General features: G+C 40.4%; 1 protein-coding gene across 1 annotated transcript in view; it reads left to right on the top strand.

The window, feature by feature from the left end:
- Positions 1-3,862: 3,862 nt before the first annotated feature.
- The window catches only part of LOC124805602 (myrosinase 1-like), a 108,345-nt gene continuing 84,795 nt past the window's right edge, over positions 3,863-27,412 (top strand). Inside the window, exons 1-2 of the mRNA XM_047266169.1 lie at positions 3,863-4,064; positions 22,775-22,908. Of these exons, the coding sequence (XP_047122125.1) occupies positions 3,863-4,064; positions 22,775-22,908 (336 nt within the window). The remainder of the gene's footprint in view (positions 4,065-22,774; positions 22,909-27,412) is intronic.

Below are 27,412 nucleotides of genomic sequence, written 5' to 3'. Positions count from 1 at the left end.
TCGCATTGCCCAGGATCCGTCGTAAAAAGAGCATCTCTGTCACTGTATTACTTTGTCCAACCTCAGGATTTTCAACCACACGTCAGAACTGGCAGACAACTTGACTTGTCTATCATGTTCTTTGTTTTGGCAGGTATTATCCATTTCATAATTACGTTCGAATCACAATAACAAAATTTTGAACAATTTTCTACCCTCTCCGAAATTTCATCGTTGATGTTTTCTCTTTTGGTTAATTTACTTCCTGGACGCTTGAAAACGTCTACTTCTTTAACAGTTTCATCCCAGTGTGTTGCATCCCGTCGGATGCCAATGTGTTGCATCCCGTTGGATGGCGCGTACCACCAGTTCCTCATGTTCGACATTACCAATTATGGAAAATATGGTAATATATGATGCACGAATAGCTATGAATACAGTTTAGTGTGACTCGTCAACGAGAGACCTTTCTGAACAAATGAGAAAGTCACATAATTTGTGATTAATTTAATGTAAAATTATGTTATGTGATATCTCATTTTGGATGAGAATGGACTTTGAAAATAAAAGCTCAGTATATCAAAATAGGAGCCTAGAGCTTTTGACTGCGACAGCCACCCACGGCGAGAAACAGGAAAAGCAGCATTTCCAGACGCTGGAGAGCATGAATACGTGCGCCACCCCACAGCGAGAAACATCATTCTTAGAGCCGTCATGAACGTGTTAATAATTCTAGATTTTTCTTGCCTGTTAAGTTTATTTCCAGGCCTGCTTCTTCAATTACTCTTTGCTAGTTATTCTTCCACTTTCCTCTCATTTTCTCCCATAATAATCACATGGTCTGTATATGCTATGATTTGCATATCATCTGCTTCTAACATTCTGCGTGGTGTCTGCTTGCTCTATGTCGTGTCTCCCTACCACTTTCGCGCAACGACGCTCTGAGCGTGTTTTTTAGGGAATTGACTAGTTTGAACCTGGGACCTGTTGCTGGTAAGGAGACGCCAGACCACACATGACATGTAGAGTTCAGAAGAATTCAGTGAGACTAGCGATGATATAACCAAATACTTAATGATTTCAGCGTCAGCTCCACTGCACTCCCTGTAAAAGAATCTTAATACTAACTAAATTTAGTGGAAGGGGTTCAAAGCTTTTCTATTTTTAGATAGCTGATAAAATAACGTCGAAAAAGCAGTTAAGTTTATCATTGGAAATTTTATTCTACTCACAAAACATTGTTTATAAATTGCACTATTGATAAAAGGAAATGTTTTAATACAGGATGACAAAAACCAACTGCGTTCAACAAAAATGTGAACGAATATTCCCTGAATGGGTTTCCAAGTTCTGTAATGGATCGAAGGATGACCTACGCCATATCACATCTATAATCTAGGTTTAAATTAAGTTTCACAAAAGAGAAAACTGTCAAAATGGTCTACAGTGACCCTCAATTATCTTTAATTACTTATCTAACTTGTCGTAAATTACAGTGGCTGATGTGGCTTCTCAATAATTATATAACAGAAAAATCATCGCGTTTCAGATTTTAACTTACGTAGCAAATGTGAATACCATGAGCTTGCCGGCCGGTGCGGCCGTGCGGTTCTAAGCGCGTCAGTTTGGAACCGCGTGACCGCTACGGTCGCAGGTTCGAATCCTGCCTCGGGCATGGATGTGTGTGATGTCCTTAGGTTAGTTAGGTTTAAGTAGTTCTAAGTTCTAGGGGACTGATGACCTCAGTAGTTAAGTCCCATAGTGCTCAGAGCCATTTGAACCTTTTTTGAACCATGAGCTTCAATTGACGATCGACACTAGTATTACGTAAAAAGGGGATGTAACAGATGAGACTTCTGCAGTTCTGAGTGAAGCCTTATGCGTTCAAAAATGCGGCATCGCGTGCGTTCATTACCTTGTCGGTGTTCGTCAGGGGGCGCAACTCTTCCCTAACTTCTCATTACTACAATTTACCGAAGTTGGTTTAAAAAAAAACTATCTGCTGTCTTTTCATCTGACCAATCAGGGTCTCAATGTTAACCTTAAGCTCCGCCTACAAAAATTCTGTCTATCCAATGAGAAACGTTATACTTTTCGTGGTGGGGCAATGTTTTTAACGTTTGAAACGTAACAGAGACGCGAAAAAGTGTCACGCTAAAACTTGCGGCTGGTGTGGCCCTTTTAGTGTTATCGTAAGATCTATACTGTTCTTCTGGAGGGCTCTAGCTTTTAACATGGGCTAGGGGGTGGTCCTGTCGGTTAGCTGGAGACGTGGGTGTCCGTCCCTTATCGTAGGGCCTTCTAGCTTAACACGGTTCTGCTTTCGGCTTCTGTTCTCGTTTGTCCCCTCGGAACTGCGTCTGTCTCACGGTGGGAAGGTATGACATGGTTCAAAAAATGGTTCAAATGGCTCTGAGCACTATAGGACTCAACTGCTGAGGTCGTTAGTCCCCTAGAACATAGAACTAGTTAAACCTAACTAACCTAAGGACATCACAAACATCCATGCCCGAGGCAGGATTCGAACCTGCGACCGTAGCGGTCTTGCGGTTCCAGACTGCAGCGCCTTTAACCGCACGGCCACTTCGGCCGGCGGTATGACATGCATTTAGGCATTCTTGTGTTAGTCTGTGGTATTCCATTTGCTCACTCGTTACTCGTATTACTTTGGTTATTTTAATGTCACGATTTATTCGGAGCTATGTGACATACTACTGGATTTGCTTATCATGTCAGGGTTTTCATGGAAGGTGTTGGGTTTGCCTGACACCTTACATGCTGTTGACCCTTACTGGGCCTTCCTTATGGTATTTTCCATGACTATATTGAAGAGCAGTGGTGAGACCGCACTTCCTTCTTGAACCCATTGGTTATTTCTAAACCATTCTGACTTTTTATTACGTCTATTATAACAGAATTGAGGCATATATTGTACACGTTTCTGATTCTGAATTGCATTCCTTTTCACAATCTCTGTCTGTTCAGACCTTGCGCTATCTCTTCCCTTCTAACAGGTTAATAAGACTCTTTTTGTATCTATGAATGCAACTGTGATTTCCCAAATTCCAGTTTCCTTTCTAGAACGAGTCTGACTAAATGTGATATTCACAGTTCATCTTTCAAGTCTAAATGCCGACCGGAGTGGCTGAGCGGTTCTAGGCGCTTCAGTCTGGAGCCGCGCGACCGCTACGGTCGCAGGTTCGAATCCTGCCTCGGCCATGGATGTGTGTGATATCCTTAGGTTAGTTAGATTTAAGTAGTTCTAAGTTCTACGGGACTAATGACCTCAGACGTTAAGTCCCATAGTGCTCACAGCCATTTGAACCATTTTTTAACCAAGTCTAAATCCTTGTTGTTGTTCTCTTAATTGTGGTTCTATTTTGTTCCTGATTTTCTCTAAAGTTATCTTTTCATAAGTCTCCATTCGCTGGCGCGTTAGTGCTACTCCTCTGTAGTTCTCACAGAGTGCCTTGTTCAGTCATCAGGAATCTTTCCATGTGTCCATAATATCGGCATTATTCTACACAACCACTGAATTCTGGCGGTCCAGCGTCTTTGATCATTTCCACTGCGAAGTCACTTACTCCAGGAGCTTTCCATTCGGATTTCTGATACAGCTTTCTCGACATCCAAAACCCACTCGCTCTTTCTATTTCCTCGGTGATGGTGTTAATTCTTTGGCCTCCCTCTATCTCGTTGCTTATATATATTTCATGCTGTCCTTCGTATCGTATCGAAAACCCTAATCTTTCAAACACTTGACTTTATCGCTTTCCACTAATTAGTGGCGAAGCGATATATGACGAGATAAACGGCTGACAATTACCTTTGCAGAGGGCGAATTCTGAAAGAAACTGTAGCGCTCAGTCGCAAGGCAGACATCATGTTATCCAAAGGAGTAGTGTCGCTGCTAACTGCATGCCTGGCCTTGGTGGCAGGAAGCACGCTGGGGGCAGCGACAGCTGGCACCCACCGCCGCCACCTCCGCCTCCCACGTGCGGGGGCCGTCAACCAGTTCCCTGACGGCTTCATGCTGGGGGCAGCCACGGCCTCCTACCAGATCGAGGGCGGCTGGGACGCCGACGGTGAGTGGCTGACGCTGTAGTGAGAGAGTTTTATTTCCAAGCGCTCGTGCTAGTGTCTCATAATATTCTCGTTTAGCTTAACTCATAACGTTTCGACATTGCTGAAGGTATTACGAAATGAAAAGGAAATTTCGGTACTAACATGTGAGGATGTGGAGAGGAGGGAATGGCTGTGGAGATCTAAATTTTACAGAACTCGCCGTTAAGGGTTTACCCTTGCCTCCAGGTAATTTGTTCGCAGCTACTTAGCACGTATAATGCCTTTCCAGCAGTTAATACACTTAAGATTACGAGGCATCGACGCTGTTGTCGATTTATGTAAGAAAATGTTTTCGTAGTTGGGGACGGAACATCTGTGAATAGTTTTACACATCGACCATTGCCAATCGTACGGAAAGACTTGACTGATGTAAACGCCGACACTGATTCATTATTTGCATCTCGAATTAAGACAATTATTGATTTGTTAATTCCGCAGTTTACACCAACAATCAACTTTTAATTGTGCTTAGCCGATCATTATGAACTACACTCTCCTTCTCGACAGAGTAAAATGAGGGAAATACAGATTCATCTTTTTATTAACGTGCATAGTGAAGACAAAGAGATAGAGAAAGTATGTGAGGATACTGAAAGGGTAATTCAATATCTAAATGGAGATGAAACTGTAATAGTTGTGGAGGGTGGGGGTGGAATGCAGTTGCAGGGGACGGAGCAGAAGAAAGGGGTATGGTTGAATACAGGTTTCCTAGTAAGAATGAAAGAGGAGAAAGACTAATGGAGTTCTGCAATAAATTTCACCTACTGATAGCGAACACTCTGTTCAAGCAACACAAGGAGACGAGGTTTACTTGGAAGATATATGGGAAGATTCCAGTTAAATTACTTCATAGTCAGGCAGAGATTCCGAAACCAGGTGTTGCATTATAAGACGGATCCAGGACTAGATACCTACTCCGAGCACAATTTACTAACGACAAAGAGTAGGCTGAAATCATGAAGAATGAATATGCAAAGAAAAATTAAGGAAGTATACTACGGAATGAAGAGATATGCTCCAATATCTCTGAGGCTATAGATATGATAGCAAATAGCTCAGTAAGCGTCTCCGTTGGAGGGAACTGGACATTTTTAAAAAGAGCAATCACGTAAGTTGGAAACAAAAATGTACTTACAAGGAAGAGAGGAAATATTTCAGTTCATCGACAAAAGAAGAGCCGCGCGGGATTAGCCGAGCGGTCTCGGGCGCTGCAGTCGTGGACTGTGCGGCTGATCCCGACGGAGGCTCGAGTCCTCCCTCGGGCATGGGTGTGTGTGTTTGTCCTTAGGATAATTTAGGTTAAGTAGTGTGTAAGCTTAGGGACTGATGACCTTAGCAGTTAAGTCCCATAAGATTTCACACACATTTGAACACATTTTGTGACAAAAGAAGCACGTGTAAAATTTTTTTATGGAAATTCAGAAACATAGAAATACAAGTCACTTAGGAATGAAATAAGTAGTATGTGCAGGGCACCTAAGGCACATTGGCTGTATGAAAAATGTGAAGAAATCGAAAAATAAATGACTGTCTGAGGGATTGACTCAGTATACAAAACAGTCAAAAGAATTCTTGACATAATTAAAAGCAAATGCAGCAAGAAGAGTGCAATAAGAATTTCATTGTTGAATGCAGTCAGGTGAAAAGAGATACCAGATAGCGTTATGGAAAACGAAACAGGAGTTGAAGAGGAAGAGATAGGTCATCCAGTATTAGAATAAAAATTTTAAAGACCTTTATACGACTTAAGGTCAAATAAGGTGGAAGGGATACGTAATATCCAATCGGAGTTTCTAAACACCCTGGGGTAAGTGGCAACAAAACAACTATACAAAATGGTACGCAGAATGTATGAGACCGGCGACATGCCATGAGATCTTTGAAAGAAACTCATCCACACTCTTCTGAAGATGACAAGAGCCGTAAAGCGCGAGAATTAGCACAAAATCAGCTTAACAGCTCATGCATCCACGTAGCTGAGAAGAAAAATATACGTACAGAAGAATAGAAAAGGAAACTGATAATCTGTCACATGAAGATCAATTTGGGATTAGGGAAGGAAAGGACATAGGCTGCAAATGCTACTCTGGGATGAAAAGGTTGACACTGGAGAGGAAATCGTGGTGGACTGCATCAAACCAGTCGGAAGACTGATGACTGATGACTTAAAAAAAGCCACGTCTAATCAGTCGGAAGACGAAGGGCACGACAAGAAGAGGAATGGAAATGCAGGAATCGCAGCAGGTACAGCGACTATCGAAACTGATGCAGAGAATACAGCACTGGTGGCGCATATCAGAGTCTTTGTCTCCCCCTACTAATTTCTCCTTCTACTACTCTCTCTCCAGCATGACGTAACAGATGTCACACTAGCCTGTCCCTACTTCTGGTATCAGTCTTGCACAGACGCCATTTTTCATGTAATCATTTGGCACACGTACCACACACTGTCTGGAAAGAGTCGCTGTGGGTGTAGGAACCACCTACGTACCAAATACCAAAGGGGTGGGGCGGGAGGGGGGGGGATGAGAAAGAAGTGTATGCCGTCTTGAAGACTGGGCTCCATAAAAACAACGAAGCTGCAGTGTGAAATTCGGTAGAGATATACGCGAAATACATTTACAAATATGTGTGAAATATTCCCAGTTAAGGTTTCATCAGCAATAACAATAAACAAGATACAATGTCAGACATTCAGGTTTGTTGGAATTATTTATGTTCAGGACGCTAATATATCCGAAAACCAGTTCAAACTATAATGCTGGCTTCCTTACGGGGGTAATTAAATTTGATAATATTCTATGGTTTTAAGATTTTAAGCAGGGTAGTCAGCATTACTCATTTGACTGTAAGACAATAATTATTGCTCATATGGCTAAATAATTCCAAATGATGTATCATTAAGTGAAGTATTTCATGTAGGGAAAACCAGAATTTTTCGTATGCGATATATTTCTTACCAGCCGCATGGGTAGTCAACGCCAGATATTGTCATTGGTAAGGGAGGAGAAGCTTGGTGACACAAAACCGTGTTAATATGACATTTCACTGCAATGGAGTGATTTAATTGATGACAGCGATAATAATTGAACTTCGCCAACAACATTAAATTGCAGGTTTGAGTTGTAAATATAGAAAACTTATACGATAGCTCACTGATGGCGCGCAATGGTTCCGTCACAAAACCGTCCCTTCCAACTTATTTAACAGGCTGAAAACATATACAAAAAGCTTTAGTTAGTGGAATGCATTAGTAATTATCTTTCTACTAAATTAAATGAAAAATAAAGCATTTTGAACATTTCATTTTTGTTTCAGTATAAGATTACGACAAAAAAATAGTACAGGGCCTCTCCCTGCGATGATCAGAGCAGAAGGAAGGAGAAAACAAAGCATTGTACTCCACTCTTTACAAAACCAACCGAGACTCAAAATTCACAAAGAGATATTAATTAAAAATGTAAACTCTACATTCGATAAAAATTTACTTCGGTGATTTTAGCGAAATCTAAAAATTCATTACAAATACCCTTAGCATATATTATTCAATAACGAAAAATGTTGCATATTCTAAAGTTTTGCTATTGCATTGTGCATAAAAATTTGAAAAACCTATAAAACAATAACAACTGAAAACAAACGAACTTTTTCCATTAATATTCTTTATGATTTATTACTTTTTCGAGTTCCATACCTTCAAAGTCGGTGAAGTCGCAAAGAGGAGCCGTGATTTGCCACCTGACACAGTGCCCGTGAATACTCCGTAGTAGGACGTATATTCAGTTCCCATATATTTTTAGCACTTACGAAACATTGCTAGGTTCGCTAGCATATATAGTCGTTTTCCCTCCGCTCCAGCGAAGGGAATGTCTAGGAGTATTGCGCGATAACCTCCACCACGCATTGTATGATGGTTTGCGTAGTATCTATGTAGATGTAAAATCGAAAATACTTGTTTTACTGAAAGCTTTCTTAGTCTGGCCCAGTCTACCTCACTAATTTGTCGACATACACGAAGTAGTCAGTTTTCAACTAGTGGGACCCTGACTAATAACAAACGTAACGTAACGTAAACGTATAGTTTTTTCAGTAACTGTAAAATTTTACCATGAGTGAGAAGTGTGGGCTCTGTCGTAGGTTTGTGAGTAGTGGGTTACTTTGTGGGATTTGTCCAAAGTATTTTCATTGGGGGAATGCAGTGGGGAAGCCAGTGGTCATTTGAATAAGCTCTCCTCCTGGGATTGCAGAATCTGTAGTAGAAATAAGTTGATAGAGGAGCAGGAGCGAAAGATCTGTGCCCTTCAGGTGCAGTTAAACGTGCAAAGGAGGAACTAGATAGGTTGAGGAGGGTGACGGGTGGTAGGGAACGGGAACTGACAGTTGGTAAGAAGGCAACTATGAAGAGAAGGTATTCAGACAGTTTTACTTTGCGTATATGCAATAGATTTGACCAACTGTCAGAGTTGAGTGGAGAGGAGCCTCGTGTATCTGTAAATGTAGGGAACATGCAGCAGTCCCCAGCAATTAGGAGGCCTAGGTTGGTTTGCAAAGTCTGACAGAAAGAAGAAGGTTCTGCTGCTAGGTAGTTCTCACGGGAGAGGTGTGGGGCAGCAGTTGTGGGAAGTGTTGGGGAGTGAGTACCAGGTCACCAGCATTGTGAAACCTAGTGCGTGATTGGCTCAAGTGACTGACAGCATAGGGGAGTTGTGTAGGAATTTTATGAAGGAGGATCAGGTAGTGATAGTGGGTGGAGCAGGGAACAGTCTTGATAGGGACGGGGAACATGAAGTAGGTGGTGACCTGGTATAGATAGCAACTCAAACTGGTGCACTATTGTGCATTTCGTGCAACTGTTTCAGCGTAATGTATAGTCTCACTTAATGCAGCTGTTAGGCGCGTTAACATGGGGCTGGGGAGGGCACCGATGGCAGAGGGCATGGGTCACATCTCGGTGGTGCCAGTTGGGTCTATCAGTAGATCAGGTTTCACTAGGCATGGCCTGCACCTCAATAGGTATGGGAAGGGGAGGCTGGCTAAACTTATAGGTATAGTGTAGTGGGTGGTGGTGGTGGTGGGGTCACTGATAGAAAAATTCCTGTATTAGTTGGTGTTAGAGTTACTCCTTTTTTTGATTGAAGTCAGCTGATTGGTATACCTACTTAAAGGAAGTCACTCTAACTAAGGGCTCACCTTCCAAGGATGTAATGTTTCCAAGTAGAGAAGGAATTAGCACATTTCATCAAAATATAAGAGGTATTAAAGTTAGCGAACTGCTTATAGATGTTGACTCTGAAACTATTGGTATATCAGACCACGACTTAAATAATTTGACAATTCAGAGGTTTGCTTTACCAGGCTACAGATTAGCTGGTTGTTTCTCAAGGAGTTCCTTGCGAGGTGGGGGAGGCCGATGTACGTAAAAAACAGTATTCCATTTGAGTCCATAGACGTATCACAACACTGCACTGAACAGATATTTGAATGTTGTGCAGGGGCAGTTGAATTTAGTGAAACTAAACTTCTAATTGTTGTTTTTTGTAGGTCCCCTAAATCTGACTTCAGAGCATTTCTGCACAAGCTGGAGAGGGTTCTTGGTTCACTTTGTAGGCAGTGCCAGAAATTAGTTATATGTGGTGACTTCAATACTAATTTTGTATATGATGGTGCAACAAAAAGGATGTTAGTAGATCTCCTAAATTCATATGATCTGATGTAGATTGTGCTTTTTCCAACTAGGGCGCAGGGCAACAGTAGCACAGCCATAGACAATATTTTTATTCATTCTTCATTATTAGATGGGCAAACTGTTAGTAAAAGCGTGAATGGCCTTTCAGACCATGATGCACAAGTTTTAACATTGAAAGGCTTTTGTACTCAAACCAATGTCATATTTAATTACAAACTACGCAGGAAAGTTAATTCAACAGCAACAGAGAGGCTTTTAAACCTTGTCAAGGAACAAGAGTGGCAGGATGTTTATAGTGCCGATAACATAGATAATAAATACAATGTTTCCCTTAACACATTTCTCATGCTCTTGGAGCGTTGCTTCCCATTAGAACTTCTAAACGGAGTACTAGCAGTAATACGCAGCCCAGGTGGCTGACTAGTGGGATAAGGATATCTTGTACAACAAAGCGGGCAAAATTTTAGAAGTATTCACAATCAAGCTACAGTAGCCCATTATAAACAGTATTTTAAGGTGCTTAAAAAGTTATTATAAAGGGAAAAGTATGTGCTATGCAAATAGAATAGCTAATTCACAGGCTAAAATTAAAACTATATGGTCAACTGCGAAGTAAGTGTCTGGTCAGCAGCACAAGGTCGACGATATAAAGTCAGTTCGCAGTAAAAATATTTCTGTTACTGATAAATCAGATATATGTACAGTATTTAACAATCATTTTCTAGCTATTGCTGGTGAATTAAGTAAAAATTCAGTTTCTACAGGAAATGGTATAACTTTTTTGGCAAATACCTTTCCGAGATTGATGTCTGAAATACTCTTCTGTGATACAGACAAGAGGGAGATTGAGTCAATAATTAAAGCACTGAAGACCAAGGACTCTCGTGGTTATGATGGAGTGTCTAGCAGATTATTAAAGTACTGTGTTGCACATGTTAGCCCGTATTTAGCCATGTTCGTAATTTTTCCTTAAGGAATGGTCAGTTTCCCGAGCAATTAAAGTACTCAGTAGTAAAGCCGCTTTATAAAAAGGGAGAAAGGGATAATGTAGATAATTTTAGACCTATTTCTATGCCACCAGTGTTTGCAAAAGGCTGTGTATGTAAGCATAATTGATCATTTTATAACACACGATTTGCTATCTAAGATACAGTTCGGCTTTAGAAGTCGTTTAACAACTGGAAATGCTATATTCTCTTTTCTTTGTGAGTTACTGGATGGGCTAAACAAAAGGTTTCAAACGCTTGCCATATTTTTTGATTTAACTGAGGCATTTGATTGTGTTGATCACAAAATATTGCTCCAGAAGTTGGACCATAATGGAATACGGGCAGTAGCTCACAATTGCTTCACCTCTTACTTTAGAAACAGGCAGCAAAAGGTCATGATGTGGGGGTCTGAGTGGGGTACTGTCAAATGGAGGGTGACCCAGGGATCAGTGTTGGGGCCACGCCTGTTTCTTATTTATATAAATGATATGCTCACTAGTACTACAGGTAACTCTAAAATATATCTGTTTGCTGATGACACTAGCTTGGTAGTAAAGGATGTTGTGTGCAACATTGGCTCTGTTTCAAATAGTGCAGTACATGACCTAAGTTCATTGCTTGTAGAAAGTAAACTAACGGTAAATCACAGTAAGACTCAGTTTTTACAGTTTCTAACGCACAATCCAACAAAAAATGACGTTTTAATTTCACAGAACAGGCATATGATTAGTGAAAGTATACAGTTCAAATTTCTAGGTGTTCAGATAGATAGTAAGCTGTCGTGGAAAGCCCACGTTCAGGATCTTGTTCAAACACTTAATACTGCCATTTCTACTATTTGAACGGTATCAGAAGTGAGTGATCGTTCGACGCGAAAATTAGTCTACTTTGCTTATTTTCATTCCCTTATGTCGTTTGCTTGTAGAAAGTAAACTAACGGTAAATCACAGTAAGACTCAGTTTTTACAGTTTCTAACGCACAGTCCAACAAACCCCCACATCATGACCTTTTGCTGCCTGTTTCTAAAGTAAGAGGTGAAGCAATTGTGAGCTACTTATCTTAGAAGAAAGATTAAGGAAAGGCAAACCTACGTTTCTAGCATTTGTAGACTTAGAGAAAGCTTTTGACAATGTTGACTGGAATACTCTCTTTCAAATTCTAAAGGTGGCAGGAGTAAAATACAGGGAGCGAAAGGCTATTTACAATTTGTACAGAAACCAGATGGCAGTTATAAGAGTCGAGGGACATGAAAGGGAAGCAGTGGTTGGGAAGGGAGTAAGACAGGGTTGTAGCCTCTCCCCGATGTTGCTCAATCTGTATATTGAGCAAGCAGTAAAGGAAACAAAAGAAAAATTCGGAGTAGGTATTAAAATTCATGGAGAAGAAATAAAAACTTTGAGGTTCGCCGATGACATTGTAATTCTGTCAGAGACAGCAAAGGACTTGGAAGAGCAGTTGAATGGAATGGACAGTGTCTTGAAAGGAGGATATAAGATGAACATCAACAAAAGCAAAACAAGGATAATGGAATGTAGTCTATTTAAGTCGGGTGATGCTGAGGGAATTAGATTAGGAAATGAGGCACTTAAAGTAGTAAAGGAGTTTTGCTATTTGGGGAGCAAAATAACTGATGATGGCCGAAGTAGAGAGGATATAAAATGTAGACTGGCAATGGCAAGGAAAGCGTTTCTGAAGAAGAGAAATTTGTTAACATCCAGTATAGATTTAAGTGTCAGGAAATCATTTCTGAAAGTATTCGTATGGAATGTAGCCATGTATGGAAGTGAAACATGGACGATAAATAGTTTGGACAAGAAGAGAATAGAAGCTTTCGAAATGTGGTGCTACAGAAGAATGCTGAAGATTAGATGGGTAGATCACATAACTAATGAGGAAGTATTGATTAGGATTGGGGAGAAGAGAAGTTTGTGACACAACTTGACCAGAAGAAGGGATCGGTTGGTAGGACATGTTCTGAGGCATCAAGGGATCACCAATTTAGTATTGGAGGGCAGCGTGGAGGGTAAAAATCGTAGAGGGAGACCAAGAGATGAATACACTAAGCAGATTCAGAAGGATGTAGGTTGCAGTAGGTACTGGGAGATGAAAAAGCTTGCACAGGATAGAGTAGCATGGAGGGCTGCATCAAACCAGTCTCAGGACTGAAGACCACAACAACAACAACACGTCGTTTGGCATTATATTTTGGGGTAACTGTTCCCATTCTAAAAGGCTATTTTTGGCTCAGAAACAGACGATTCGGGTAATAAGTGGTGTAAGTTCACGAACCTCTTGTCGACCCCTGTTGACGTGTCTGAGTATTTTGACATAGGCCTCTCATATATACAGAGTGTTACAAAAAGATACGGCCAAACTTTCAGGAAACATTCCTCACACACAAATAAAGGAAAGATGTTTGGTGGACATGTGTTCGGAAACGCTTAATTTCCATGTTAGAGCTCATTTTAGTTTCGTCAGTATGTACTGTACATCCTCGATTCACCGCCAGTTGGCCCAATTGAAGGCAGGTAATGTTGACTTCGGTGCTTGTGTTGACATGCGACTCATTGCTCTACAACACTAGAATCAAGCACATAAGTACGTAGCATCAACAGGTTAGTGTTAATCACGAACGTGGTTTTGCAGTCAGTGCAATGTTTACAAATGCGGAGTTGGTAGATGCCCATTTGATGTATGGACTAGCACGGGGCAATAGCCGTGGCGCGGTACGTTTGTATCGAGACAGATTTCCAGAACGAAGGTGTCGCGACAGGAAGACGTTCGGAGCAATTGATCGGCGTCTTAGGGAGCACGGAACATTTCAGCCTATCACTCGCGACTGGGGAAGACCTAGAACGACGAGGACACCTGCAATGGACGAGGCAATTCTTCGTGCAGTTGACGATAACCCTAATGTCAGCGTCAGAGAAGTTGCTGCTGTACAAGGTAACGTTGACCACGTCACTGTATGGAGAGTGCTACGGGAGAACCAATTGTTTCCGTACCATGTACAGCATGTGCAGGCACTATCAGCAGCTGACTGGCCTCCACGGGTACACTTCTGCGAATGGTTCATCCAACAATGTGTCAATCCTCATTTCAGTGCAAATGTTCTCTTTACGGATGAGGCTTCATTCCAACGTGATCAAATTGTAAATTTTCACAATCAACATGTGTGAGCTGACGAGAATCCGCACGCAATTGTGCAATCACGTCATCAACACAGATTTTCTGTGAACGTTTGGGCAGGCATTGTTGGTGATGTCTTGATTGGGCCCCATGTTCTTCCACCTACGCTCAATGGAGTACGTTATCATGATTTCATATGCGATACTCTACCTGTGCTGCTAGAACATGTGCCTTTACAAGTACGACACAACATGTGGTTCATGCACGATGGAGCTCCTGCACATTTCAGTCGAAGTGTTCGTACGCTTCTCAACAACAGATTCGGTGACCGATGGATTGGTAGAGGCGGACCAATTGCATGGCCACCACGCTCTCCTGACCTCAACCCTCTTGACTTTCATTTATAGGGGCATTTGAAAGCTCTTGTCTACGAAATCCCGGTACCAAATGTAGAGACTCTTCGTGCTCGTATTGTGGACGGCTGTGATACAATACGCCATTCTCCAGGGCTGCATCAGCGCATCAGGGATTCCATGCGACGGAGGATGGATGCATGTATCCTCGCTAACGGAGAACATTTTGAACATTTCCTGTAACAACGTGTCTGAAGTCACGCTGGTACGTTCTGTTGCTGTGTGTTTCCATTCCATGATTAATGTGACTTGAAGAGAAGTAATAAAATGAGCTCTAACATGGAAAGTAAGCGTTTCCGGACACATGTCCACATAACATATTTTCTTTCTTTGTGTGTGAGGAATGTTTCCTGAAAGTTTGGCCGTACCTTTTTGTAACAACGTTACAACGTTACCGCTGGATATATTTCGTAAAACACATCAAATACTGACGAACCGATTCCAAAGACCGAACGTGAGGAGAGAGGCTAGTGTAATTGTTTAATACAAACCATACAAAAATGCACGGAAGTATGTTTTTTAACACAAACTTTCGTTTTTTTTAAAAATGGAACCACTTTAGTTTTGTTAGCACATCTGAACATATAAACAAATACGTAATCAGTGCCGTTTGTTGCATTGTAAAATGTTAATTACATTCGGAGAGATTGTAACCTAAAGTTGACGCTTGAGTACCACTCCACCGCTGTCATTTCTTGTTAACAATATTAGCTTATTCCCAAGAATAAGGAGCTTTCACTCGGTTAATACTTTGCAGAAATCAAACCTGCATTTGCATCGGACTTCCTTAACCATTGTGCAAAAAGGTGTGCAGTATACTGCTGCATCCATTTTCAAGAAGGTACCACTCGAATTCAAAAATCTCAGCAGTAATCCACGCGCTTTCAAATCGAAACTGAAGAGTTACCTCATGGGTCACTCCTTTTATTCTGTCGAAGATTTCCTTGAAAAATTAAGCTGATTCTTACTATATTGTTTATTGCGTCTGCTTAAACTTATGGAATGACTTTTTTCTGGTTCATAAACATTTATTTTTATCTGTTATTACTTTAATGTTGTAATTTCATGTACTGACACTTTCCATAACCTCGGAAGTTTGCTCCTCAATTTGGTCCTACGGAACTTGACGTGTAAATAAATAAAAAATAAAAATCTTTATAGACAATACCCGGGTTGAAACAATTATTATGTACCCAGTAGCGAATGGACTATTTAGTCATGGTGCACGATTAATCGAAATAAACAATATTTCACCTTATGCTTCTTACAAAGCAGTGAGGCATATGAATGAGAAGTAGATGCAATATTGAAGAGTAAGTAAAAAGGGGTGGTATGGTACAAAGGTCTATATGCGTACTAGAATTCAAAAGGGAGCTAACTTACAAATTGTTACTTAATGAGTTATTCATATATAAGGGGCCTTCAAATGAAACTCAGTCACTAGTGTAAAGTAACGATAATGATTTTATTAACTCAAAAATGTAGTTATACACTGTACACATATTCAACAATAGTCGCCAAAGCTGTTGGCACATTTATCCCATTGCGATACTATCCGATTGATTCCACCCTTGAAGAAGTTAGTAGGCTGCTGTCGAATCCAGGCCTAGGTCCAGTCACACACTTCGTCATCCGATGAGAATTGATTTCCGCGAATAGCTTGTTTTAGAGGGCCAAACACATGAAATTCACACGGTGAAAGATCAGGACTATACGATGGTGTTCCAGCGGTTTCCACCGAAACTGCTGCAAGGTCGTCTTCACCGCATTGGCCGTGTGTCGGCGGGCATTATCATGCACGAGGATAACACCATTGGGCAACGTGCCCCGGCGTCTCGACTTTATGGATCGTCTAAGGTTCTGTGAAGTGGTTTGATAACACTGGACAGGAACTCGACAAGCAATTGGCCCTTGTGGTCAAAAAAGAAGGACATCATGACCTTACCAGAACTGGTGTGCACGTCCTTTGATTTCTTTGGAGATGGTGAAGTCGCATGTTTCCACTGCTTGCTCTGGCGCTTGCTTTCCGATTCAATGGTGTCATGACACAATGAACCTGTCCTGGACGAGCACCGTCTTCCAGTGACTCGTGCCCCTGAAGGAATCGTTTGCGCCATTCCGCAACACCTGAAGGACTCAGACTGTACTCACCGTATCCACCTTTCATCCGTCGATACATTTCACGGCCTCCAACTCTCTCCGCCGCTAAAAATCGAATCACTACTCGTTGCTCCTGCTTATTCGCCTGCATGTTCTGTAGCGGGCTATAACTTGTGTGACCAGCTTCTTTCCGACGTGAAACCACACAGGCGCTATGCAACATAAAACGCCGTCGGGTCAGTCTCTCTACCAATAGCTGGCGCCACCATACCCGCAGTTACGTGGTGCCATCTTACGTCTAAGGCAAAGGTAGACGCACTGACCAGGTTTCATTTGAATGAACCTCATATTTAGGTACTATTATTATGCATTTATTTTCCCATAAGATATTAACAGTTATTATCCATTTACACTCTCCCACTGTACACAAGAAAGATTTTCGAATATTTTCAACTCCCAGTTTCGCAGTACAAGAGGGAGCTATGCGAAATGACACCATTAGTGAAGCTAGCGGTAGCCAACAGCGATCGCTCCTGCAGTCACATGTTTTAGTGTTGACAAGAAGATTATTATCTGCCTAGCGCTTCTGAGAAATCTAGGAAATTTGCAAGAAATGAAGATAAATAGAAGAAAAGAAAAACAACAGGGGAAACTAGACTGCGTGAGTTGTACAACTAACAATGCCGTTCCAGCGAGGAAACAAGGTGGTGGTTGCGACCGTGCTGGAAGTCTGTCAAAGCTAACCCTAGTTAGTGTAATCATTATACATTTGCGGTAAATGACAAGGAAACTATCATTACTGAGTTTCATAAATTAGGAAACTATAATCTACTAAATGCTTTTTTGTGTGTTCTTGTGTCTGTCAAAGCATGTAAATTTTATCAATAGAAATAAAAGATAGTTACCTTATACACATCACGTAAAGAATGCAAATGGTGGCTCAGTAAGTGTTTGAGCTAAAATATTTTGTGACATGTTTACGATATCCAGGAATCATTTATTTACCGCCAGAGCAGCCAGAGTAAACAAACGGAAATTTGTGGTGAAATACCTAATGACATTATCCTGGTAAGAAGTCCAACGACGGAGAAATGTTAGAGAATGAAGCCTGTAAATCTGTTTCTCACGTTGTCCAAAGAGGAAAACATTGAAAACAAAAATAAGAGTTTATCAGTTTAGAAAATGGAGTAAAATAGCATCTAAAGCGATTCCCTTTGTGCAGGAGTTATTATACTAGGAGGAGATCGATAAGAGGATATATACGAACTGCGAAATCTGTGACTTTAATGTAGCGATTTAACAAAAACAAAACCAAAAGGAATGGTTTGCTCAGTCTCGGATATAACACATAAATATTAGTGTCAGCAAGAAAATTTAATATGAATTTCAAGATGTCTCCTACTGACAGATGTAACGTGTATGATGCATGGATATCCAAACAACATGATATAATATCTTTAGATGTTAGCCTGCATCAAACTGGAGCCACAGATGCTTAGAATCTGAATCAGTACCACGCTGAATGCCGTAAAGAAAATTCAGACATTTCTTTAATAATTATTGCTTTGCAGAAAGCTCTTCCAACACCCAAGACAACTTTTTAAGTTGTTTCTATTTGAGGAAACTTCGGGTGTACCACTATGGTATACGCCTGTGTATTAATAGCGGTTATGTGTATGTGGCCTGAAAACATGGCTGCAAAAGGTGCTTCAGGAACCGTTTCCTATTTGCTTAAATATCTAAGTGTCCCGAAAAACACAACTCTCAGCGCAGAACGAGAATAACACATTGTACCCGACGTAAATTTTGATTCCAGAGAGCCACGCGGGATTAGCCGAGCGGTATAAGGCGCTGTAGTCATGGACTGTGCGGCTGGTCCCGGCGGAGGTTCAAGTCCTCCCTCGGTCATGGGTGTGTGTGTTTGTCCTTAGGATAATTTAGGTTAAGTAGTGTGTAAGCTTAGGGACTGATGACTTTAGCAGTTCAGTCCCATAAGATTTCATACACATTTGAACATTTGATTCCATAGAACATTGTTACCTATTTCCTGGAGATATATTTTTGTCTTCTGAGAGAGATCTTGATGTTATCAAGAAAGGTTTTAGGGAAGCTAGGCCGGCAGCTGTGGCCGAGTGGTTCTAGGCGCTTCAGTCCGGAACCGCGCTTCTGCTAAGGTCGCAGGTTTGAATCCTGCCTCGGGCATGGATGTGTGTGATGTCCTTAGGTTAGTTAGGTTTAAGTCGTTCTAAGTGTAGGGGACTGATGACCTCAGATGTTAAGTCCAATAGTACTTAGAGCCATTTGAACATTTTTGAGGAAAGCTATCTATGTCTTTACTCCAGAGGACTGGTAAAAACTGGCAGGAAAGGCTCAAATGAATAACCCTTACATGTGCAGGGAATGACCAAAGATTATTTTCAGGATTTACAGGTAGCAACTGCAAATTCAGCTAAGAAACAGACGTGAACATCCGGGAAAAAGATGAGTCCCATTTTATGCAAATTAAAGATAACTGCTCTCCCTCGGTTCTTTGGGAGGAAGTTGAGGTTTTGAACAAAACTACTTGTCGACCTCGGAAACATAGCACATCAACAGATTTCAACCACATCACAGCGATTCACGTTTATAAAATGTGGAGTGCTCATATTCTGAAGGCAGGAAGACTGCTGATGCAGAACACAAGGACCTGATGTCCCTGCTCCCTTGCTTACCTGAAAACCATCGTGCAGTGTACTGTGCCCTTCAACCAGACATTCAGCGGAAACAAAGAGGAGGAGGAGGATGAAGACGATGAAAATGAGTGTAGGTTTCTATGATACACAGTTGCTTAGAGTCGATGTGGCTTGAATATCAGACAGTATTAGTAATCCATAAATGTAAAAAAGATATATATGTTAAAGTAAATCTGAACATAACTGCAATCTAAAACAAACAATAGGTGAAAAATGGACTGTACTAAAAATAACTCTTTCTTAAATATTTTTTTCAGTTTTGGCGATTTGCAGCTGAAATTTTTCTGATAAATTCTGCATATTTCAAGGCAATAAAGACAAATGCAAAACGTTTATTTGAGTTAGCCTTCGATTGCATTCTGGTACACATAGAAAATCAAATGCTGTTGTCAAATTTAATTTATTCCGTAATAGATTTGTGTCAATAGGTGAAAGCAGCTTTCCTAAAATAAACTATCTAGAAAATAAATTAAAAAGTAAGTAACCAAGGGAATTAAATGTTTGTATGTCCATCCTTTTGATTGGAGGTTTGAGGAAATTCGGCCATTCATTTAGTAGTAAAATGGAACACCTTCATCCGTCCACATGACTGTATTTATTACATGGCTACTACCAGTTTCGGTACTTCAATGCACCATCTTCAGGCCTTAACTGACACTGAGGGGGTGAACTCCAGTTGTATACACCAGTCATCAGCTCATCACTGGCCAACATCTATGAAGTGGTTTCCGCAGACTACCTGTAAAAACTAGGTTGTGTCTAGCCATCAACTACCAAGTAGTTGGAGTGGCAGCATCAGTGTTGTAGTTAGACACGAGTACCAGGTCGTAGATGTTGGCCACTGTTGACTGGTGTATACGATTGGAGTTAAACCCCACAGCGTCAGTTACGGCCTGAAGATCGTGCACTGAAGCACCGAAACTGGTAGCTATATAATAAATAACATCATAAGGACGGTTGTAGGTGTTTCATTTTATTGCGTAGGGGTATTAAAATGTCTTGTATGGCTAAGAGGGAAATTTATATTAAGACCAGAATAAATCGAGAACGAACATGACTTGCATACTACAAGACATACCAAATTATGTAATAAACTGCAAAAAACCGTGGTAGTTGCAATATTAATTTCTTTATTGATGACTAGTTTCGAGTCTAAGCTCATTATCTTAGTGGATGGTTTGATAATGAGCTTAGACTCGGAACTAGTCATCAATAAAGAAAATTAATATCGCAATTTTAAATTTTTTTTGCAACTTGTTGTATAATTTGGTATATAGGACATTACCAAAAGGCAGAGAGGACAGCCAGTCAGTGAACAAGATTGCATAACAATTAAACTAAATTACAATGTTCTGACTATTAATTCGCAGGTTTCAAACGCTTTTAGCAATCACTCTCTACATGTAACAGTATAAATGGTTTTAAATTTTCAGTTGAAGTAGCAAGAGAATATACCAAAAATGTTATTCCAGAACACTTTAAGCAATTATAAGTGGTTTCAAGATCCTTGAATGAAATTAACAGAATAACAAAAATTCTGAAAAACAAAGGCTCATAAGGTGGTGATGGAATTTGAAACAGAATTGTGAGAAGTTTTTCAAACTCTGTATATAATGCCCTTAGTAACGTATGTAATTAGTCACTAGCACAGGGACTTTTTCCAGAGTGGGTAAATTATGCAATTGTTAAGCCTCTTTGTAAGAAATTTGGCAAGAAAAACTTAATAAATTATCGACCAGTTTCCTTACTGAAATCCTTTTCTGATATACTCGAAAAAGCATAAATCTCACGAATATATACGGACAACTTGCTTAGCACATCATAGTTTGGATTCAACAAGGGCTACATAACTAAAATGCTATTTACACACACACACACACACACACACACACACACACACACACGAAATTTTACAAGCCTTAAATAATAAAATGTTGCCATTTGATACCTTTTGTGATGTTTCTAAGGCATTTGATTGTGTAGATCATATTACACTCTAAGGAAAACTTAAATTTTACGGAACTGATGGCTTAACGAACAAATAGTTCGTACCATACTTCACAAACAAAATGCGAACAGTTATGCTGAATAATTCAGACATTGTTTGAAAGTTAGAAAATTTTAGTGGTGGTAGAAATCACAAAGGGAGTCCTGCAGGGTTAAATTTTGGATCCATTCTTGTTCCTTATATGTGTGAATGAGTTCCACTTAACATTCAACAAACAAAATTGGTACTTTTTGCAGGTGATATAACGTTATGACACATCTCATTAGAGAGCAAACAACAGAAGAGGTTTCTAATGATGTTTTACAAAGAATTATTAAGTCGTTCTCTGAAAATGGATTCTCCCTGAATTTTGAAAAGAAAACACACTATATTTAGTTCTGCGCAACAAAGTCATACCAAAAATTGATGTAAAAGATAAGCAGTAAATAGTGTAGAATGGTCCTTTCTTTTTGGATGTACACAGTGATGAAAACTTTAACTGAAACCCTGAAACCCTGTTTCTGGGCTTCTCAGACAATTTACTTCATTTACTTTAGCTCCTCGTGCAATAGATAGTCTCGAAAACTATGGAATCAATCTTCTGACGTATTTTGGATATTTCCACTGAGTAATGTCTTATCTAATAATTTTGTGGGGTAACCCATCACTTAGAAATAAGCGAGGGTTGAACAAAAGCGAACAGTAAGAGTTACATGTGGTGTTCACCTGCGTTCGTCATGTAGCCATCTCTTCAAAGAGTTATGCAATTTAACCGCAGTAACACTAAACATATATTCGCTAATGAAATTAGTCGCAAATAATCCATTAAAATTTGAAAATAATTGTGTTGTGCATACCTACAACAGTATAGGAAAACATGACTAATTACTGAAGCTGTCAGTAGCCCAGAAAGGCGTTCAATATGTAGCAACAAAAATGTCTGATCCTTTGCCCAATACCATGTCTGAAGGGGAGGAAAGAAAATTTGAAATTATAACCTAAAACTATATCTCTTGGGCAACTCCTTCCATGCCATTGGAAAAGTTTCTATTTCGAAATTGGAAGGCAATGAAAGAAAGCAGGAATAAATTATAACGTGTTGATGTTAATACTAATCATATACCATTTAAACCTGTAAACTGACTAGTTCCACATAATTTCCACAAAAGAATAGTTCGAATGGTCTATGGAATATGTAATTAATTGTCTGTAAGTTATGATTAAGCAAATGACTGACGTTAATAACTGCTTCCACTACGAAATTAAAGGTGATGCTTGGGTTACGTGTACGAGAGGAACCTATTAAGTCACGTTCCTAGTTTAACAAGAGAATATTGACCTTTAGCGGCTATTGCGAGACCCAGGTATTTACAAGCTCCTCCAGAAAAGGAACTGAACTAGGAACTCCTTAGAATAAATCACCAACGTGTTACTGGACATTTGTCTGCCTGTGCCTTCTGAAAGCATATTGGGATATGTAACACAAACTACTTATTTCTGAGATTTTAATTATTTTGTTCAGTTTGTTTCCAACAGTAGTAATCAATCGTCGTATTCTCCGTCACGGAGAGGGATATCTCTGAATGACAGCTGCTTGTTAGACATCTTTGATCTAGTCTTTCGTATTTTACAGGCAAGGGGGAGAATATATGGGATCGGATGTTTCACGAACATCCGGAGTATGGCACCAACGGCGACAACGGGGATGTGGCCTGCGACTCGTACCACAAGTACGCGGAAGACGTACAGGCTCTGAAGAATTTGAATGTGAGTATGGAGAAAAATCTACAGCAGCTTGCTCCATCCCTTGTCTTGACGTCAAATACTGTCAAGCACTTATACATAACACCATGATTATGTGTAGAGTTGAACACTTCAGCCACATTAATTATTTTTCCAGAAATAATTTGAACCGCTGTAGTTTAGTATACAATATTTTGATTTGATGGGTCGTAAACGATGCAATCTAATGTCGGTATGTGTTTAGCACATAATATTCGAATTACAAGCAACTGAGAACACATAACAGCAGTTTCAAAATTATGACCATGAAGTCATAGGGCATCCGCAACTGTAGAGCATGATTCGGCCTATAAACAGCAGGGCTTAGTAATCTCTCGCGTCTGGCGAGCAGGTTATCCGCGTGTGAATATCCATCGACTTGTCGATTCACTAGCTATCGTTGATTAGCTTGTTTGACATTTCCTCCAATATGATCTCAAAGTCGACTGTTATATTTAAATTGCTCTACTATATTATGCTTGCCGTTAACTGTCAATGAAACATTTTGACATGTCGTGTATTTTGTATCACGTTTTAAATTTCAGTTGTATGAAAAGCTGTTTTCACACAATGCTCTTCTGTCTTTCGTCCTTACTGCCATCTGCTGATACCTGTGTCACTTACTGTCCGATATTTAACCAACGAATCTTGTCATCTTAAACCAGTTCGCCTTGCGCCTAAATAGATTCACGATGCTTGAAATGTAATTTAGTGAATTATTTAACTTATTTTGTGTATCCCTTGATGTAGTGGTAGATTTCGATGCAATATTTGCCATTTTTTACGTGTAGCTAATTCTACACTTCACATTCCGGGAAGATATCACCAGCTTATTTCTAATGTCCTTTTAATTTGTATAATTAATTTATACTTCGTCAACATAGTTCTAAGACATTCTTTTACTTTATACTGAGCTATACTTGATAACTGCCTCGGTGTAAAAAATCGATCGTGTGTAAGAGAGCAACTGGTGATACAGTTCAGTACAAACTGAAACCTTTCCTCCGAAGATGAAATTCAGCCATAACTAATGAATTAGGGTTTATTTCAAGATATGCGCTCTAATGACGGCACCTTTGTATTTTACGAGTAGCTTACTAATTGTTGACACGTTTTGTGTGCCGTTCTGAAAAGCTGCTTGCCTCTTTCCTGTTCTCATGCTGATGAATAGCAAAATTACAGCTACATATTGTAAAAGAAAATCAAAGTGAAAACTATACCCTGAGGTGAAAGAAGTCATGGGATACCTCCTAATATCGTGCCGGATATCCTCTTTGCCGTCGTAGTGCTGCAGGGACTCAACAACTAGTGGGAAGTCCCCTACAGAAATACTGAGCTTTGCTACCTCTATAGCCGTCCATAGTTGCGAAAGACTCGTCGGTGCAGGATTTTGCCCACTAATTAACCTCTTATCATGTCCCATATATGTTAGATGAGGTTCATGACGGGAGATCTCGGTGGCCAGATGTTTCGCTCGAATTGTCCTAAATGTTCTTCAAACCAATCGCGAACAATTGTCGCCACTGTAATCACATCATTGTTTGGGAACATTAAGCCCTGAATGGCTGAAAAAAGCCTTTAGTTAGCCGAACATAAACATTCTATGTCAATGATGGGTTCAGTTTGACCAGAGGACCCAGACCATTCCAGGTGAACACAGTCCACTCCATTATGGACTCACCAATAACTTGCTCAATGCCTTGTTGACAATTTGGGTCCATGGCATGGTGGGGGTCCACGCCACAGTCTAATCTACTATAGGCTTTTACCAACTAAAATCAGGACTCATCTGACCAGGCCATGGTGTTCGATTCGGCTAGGGTCCAACCGATATGGTCATAAGCCCAGGAGAGGCTTTGCATACGATATAGTGCTGGTAGCAAAGGCACTCGACAGGTGCCATAGCCAATTAATGTCAAATTTCGCCACACTCTTCTAAAGGATACGTTCGTCGTAGGTCCTACATTGATTTCTGTGGTTATTTCAGGCATCACTGCTTGTCTGTTAGCACTGACAACTCTACACAAACGTCGCTGCTCTCAGTCGTTATGTGAAGGCTATCGGCCACTGCGTTGTTCATCGTGACAACTGATCTGAATCTTGGTATTAGTGGCACACTCTTGATACTGTGGATCTCGAAATATTCAGTTACCTAACGATTTTCGAAATGGGAATCCCATGCATCTAGCTCCAACTACCATTCCGCGTTCAAAGTCTTTTAATTCCAGTAGTGCCGCCATTATCACGTCTGAAACCTTTTAACGTGAATCACCTGAGTACAAATGATAGTTCCGCCAATACTCTGCGCTTTCATACTTTGTATAGGCGATACTATCGCCATTTACCATGACTTTTGTCACCTCAGTGTGTATTGCAAATGAAGGTAGAATTAGGTTCGGTACTTTCAATAACATTAACTAGAAAGTTAAACTTACACATATTTAGAGAAAATATTTGGTGAATTCGGAGGTATTGTTTCTAAGAAAAATCCAGTAGCTCCAATTGTAACGAAGAAGGAAAGACTAATGATAACGCCAGGCAATATATCAGAGATAATGTTGGTGAAAAGTAAGTGCAAAGAAAATGTGTAGTATGTTACACTAATGAAACTGAAACGAATGTCACTGAAGCACAAAATAAATTTGATCTACAGACATTATATCGGAAAACGAAATAACGGCGTCTGAAAATCAAAAATGAGGTTAAGGAACTGTGAGGAACAAACTTGGTCATGTATTTTATGTACTCACTTGATACTCAAAGACCAACAAAGGGAAAACAACTATGAGCAGTTGGCGTAGAGACACCGAGTAGTTTTTGCACCGAACTGTGACCAAATATTGATGGCTCTAGAAGTTTCATGTACTACACGAGGTGCCACAGACGGTGGGAAGCCATCCAGAGCCGTGACTTTTCTGTCACTGTACATGGCATTTGGACGGAGCCTTGTGCATGACGTACTTATCTCACTCATTTGTGTTCCATGTGAGGGTGGTAGCACTAGTGTCTGGTGGCATGTGTGTTCAATGGTTAAAAGTTGTTTCTTCCCTCATTGTCTGCATGCAGTTACATTCAGCTGTTAGATTTACATTTTACTGAAGGTATAATTCATCTTTGTGATGCTGTAGGCGAACAAATGCAGGTAATGTCAATATCTCCCACGCGACTATACCTATACCACCCTCCTAGGTGGTGCCCTCATGGCATGCATGAACTATCCGCAGTTCATGTGCTTGTAAATAAGAGGCTAGTGCTGTATAGGTAAAAGTAATTATAAACTGCTGTCTTATTATACAATAACTTTGTACCAAAGACTTCTCAAGAACAAAATTGATGAGTCTATTCTTCTACTGAATTCTGACATTCATTAACAGACAGCTGAAGTTCAATTTTTAAAGACAAACACTTCTCATAGCTGCAGCTGAACCGAAAATTTCAAAGTAGTACCCAGAATTATCGACGATCTAGGTCAGAAGAAGGGAGGATAGCTGTGGATCTTTGGGATCACACTAGTACCTGTGGGATCTGTACTCTACTATCAAGAGAAGTACGTTTTCGGCCAACAACTCCATCACCGCAAAAACACAATAAACAACACAATCAACTGCTCGCGAGGGAAAAACATCACATTGTGGGAAAGCGACTGCACTACGTCTATCATCGAACCTAGCGCCGCAGTGGAGAGAAAGCGAACTTCCTTTGATGGTTCGCTCTAAAACCGACACACAGCGGATCACAAGCGAACACTTGCGAAATTCACTCGAACACAAACGTTTACACCAGAGAGAATTCACGTCCGCTGTTGCGCGTTGCGTTTGCTTGAGTTCGCTTCGGTGTCAATGTTTAAGGGATCGGTCGGGTGGGGGAGGAAGTGAGGGGGGGGGGGGGGGCAAAGGACTCAGTTTTTGCAGTCGTACTGTTACCCATTAATTAAAGAATATGCCAATATGCGCAGAAAGGTACACAAGTCTCAGTGAGTGTTGTGATATGACACTCAGAAGACTGGTGGAGGCTGGGCGAACGACATTTACCAGTGTGGGTTGTAATTTTTCCTTGCAGGTGGCTACAAACAGATGATCTAGCCACGTGGATGGTGGCACAAACTGGTGCGGTAGCAAAGGTTACAGATCATTTATAAATTCGTACACTGTATCAGAAAGTCAGCATCGAGATCTGATGATGGCGAACGGCCAAAACAGCCGAAACTATTCACTTGCTTGTGAATTGGACAAAACAAAATATTCCGTTTCTAGAATGAATATTATAGAGAACTGTTAAAAATGATAGCTGCCTTTTGCTCAGGCTTTACGATTTATATTGACAGAAAATTCTTCGTTCAAGAACTTTTAAATTGTCATTGTAATTATAGGAAAGGAGACGAGACTATCAGGTCACGTCAAGTTCGTTACAGATTGAGCACAGACGTGGACTGCAGAAAGAAACCGACTGCGACCTTTCCAAACGAATCACTCCAAAATTCTCCCGTAAC

This window comes from Schistocerca piceifrons, chromosome 7, assembly GCF_021461385.2.
Source record: "Schistocerca piceifrons isolate TAMUIC-IGC-003096 chromosome 7, iqSchPice1.1, whole genome shotgun sequence".
Lineage (NCBI taxonomy): Eukaryota > Metazoa > Arthropoda > Insecta > Orthoptera > Acrididae > Schistocerca > Schistocerca piceifrons.
Note: the sequence above shows the minus strand (reverse complement) of the source record. Positions and strands in the feature narration are given on the sequence as shown.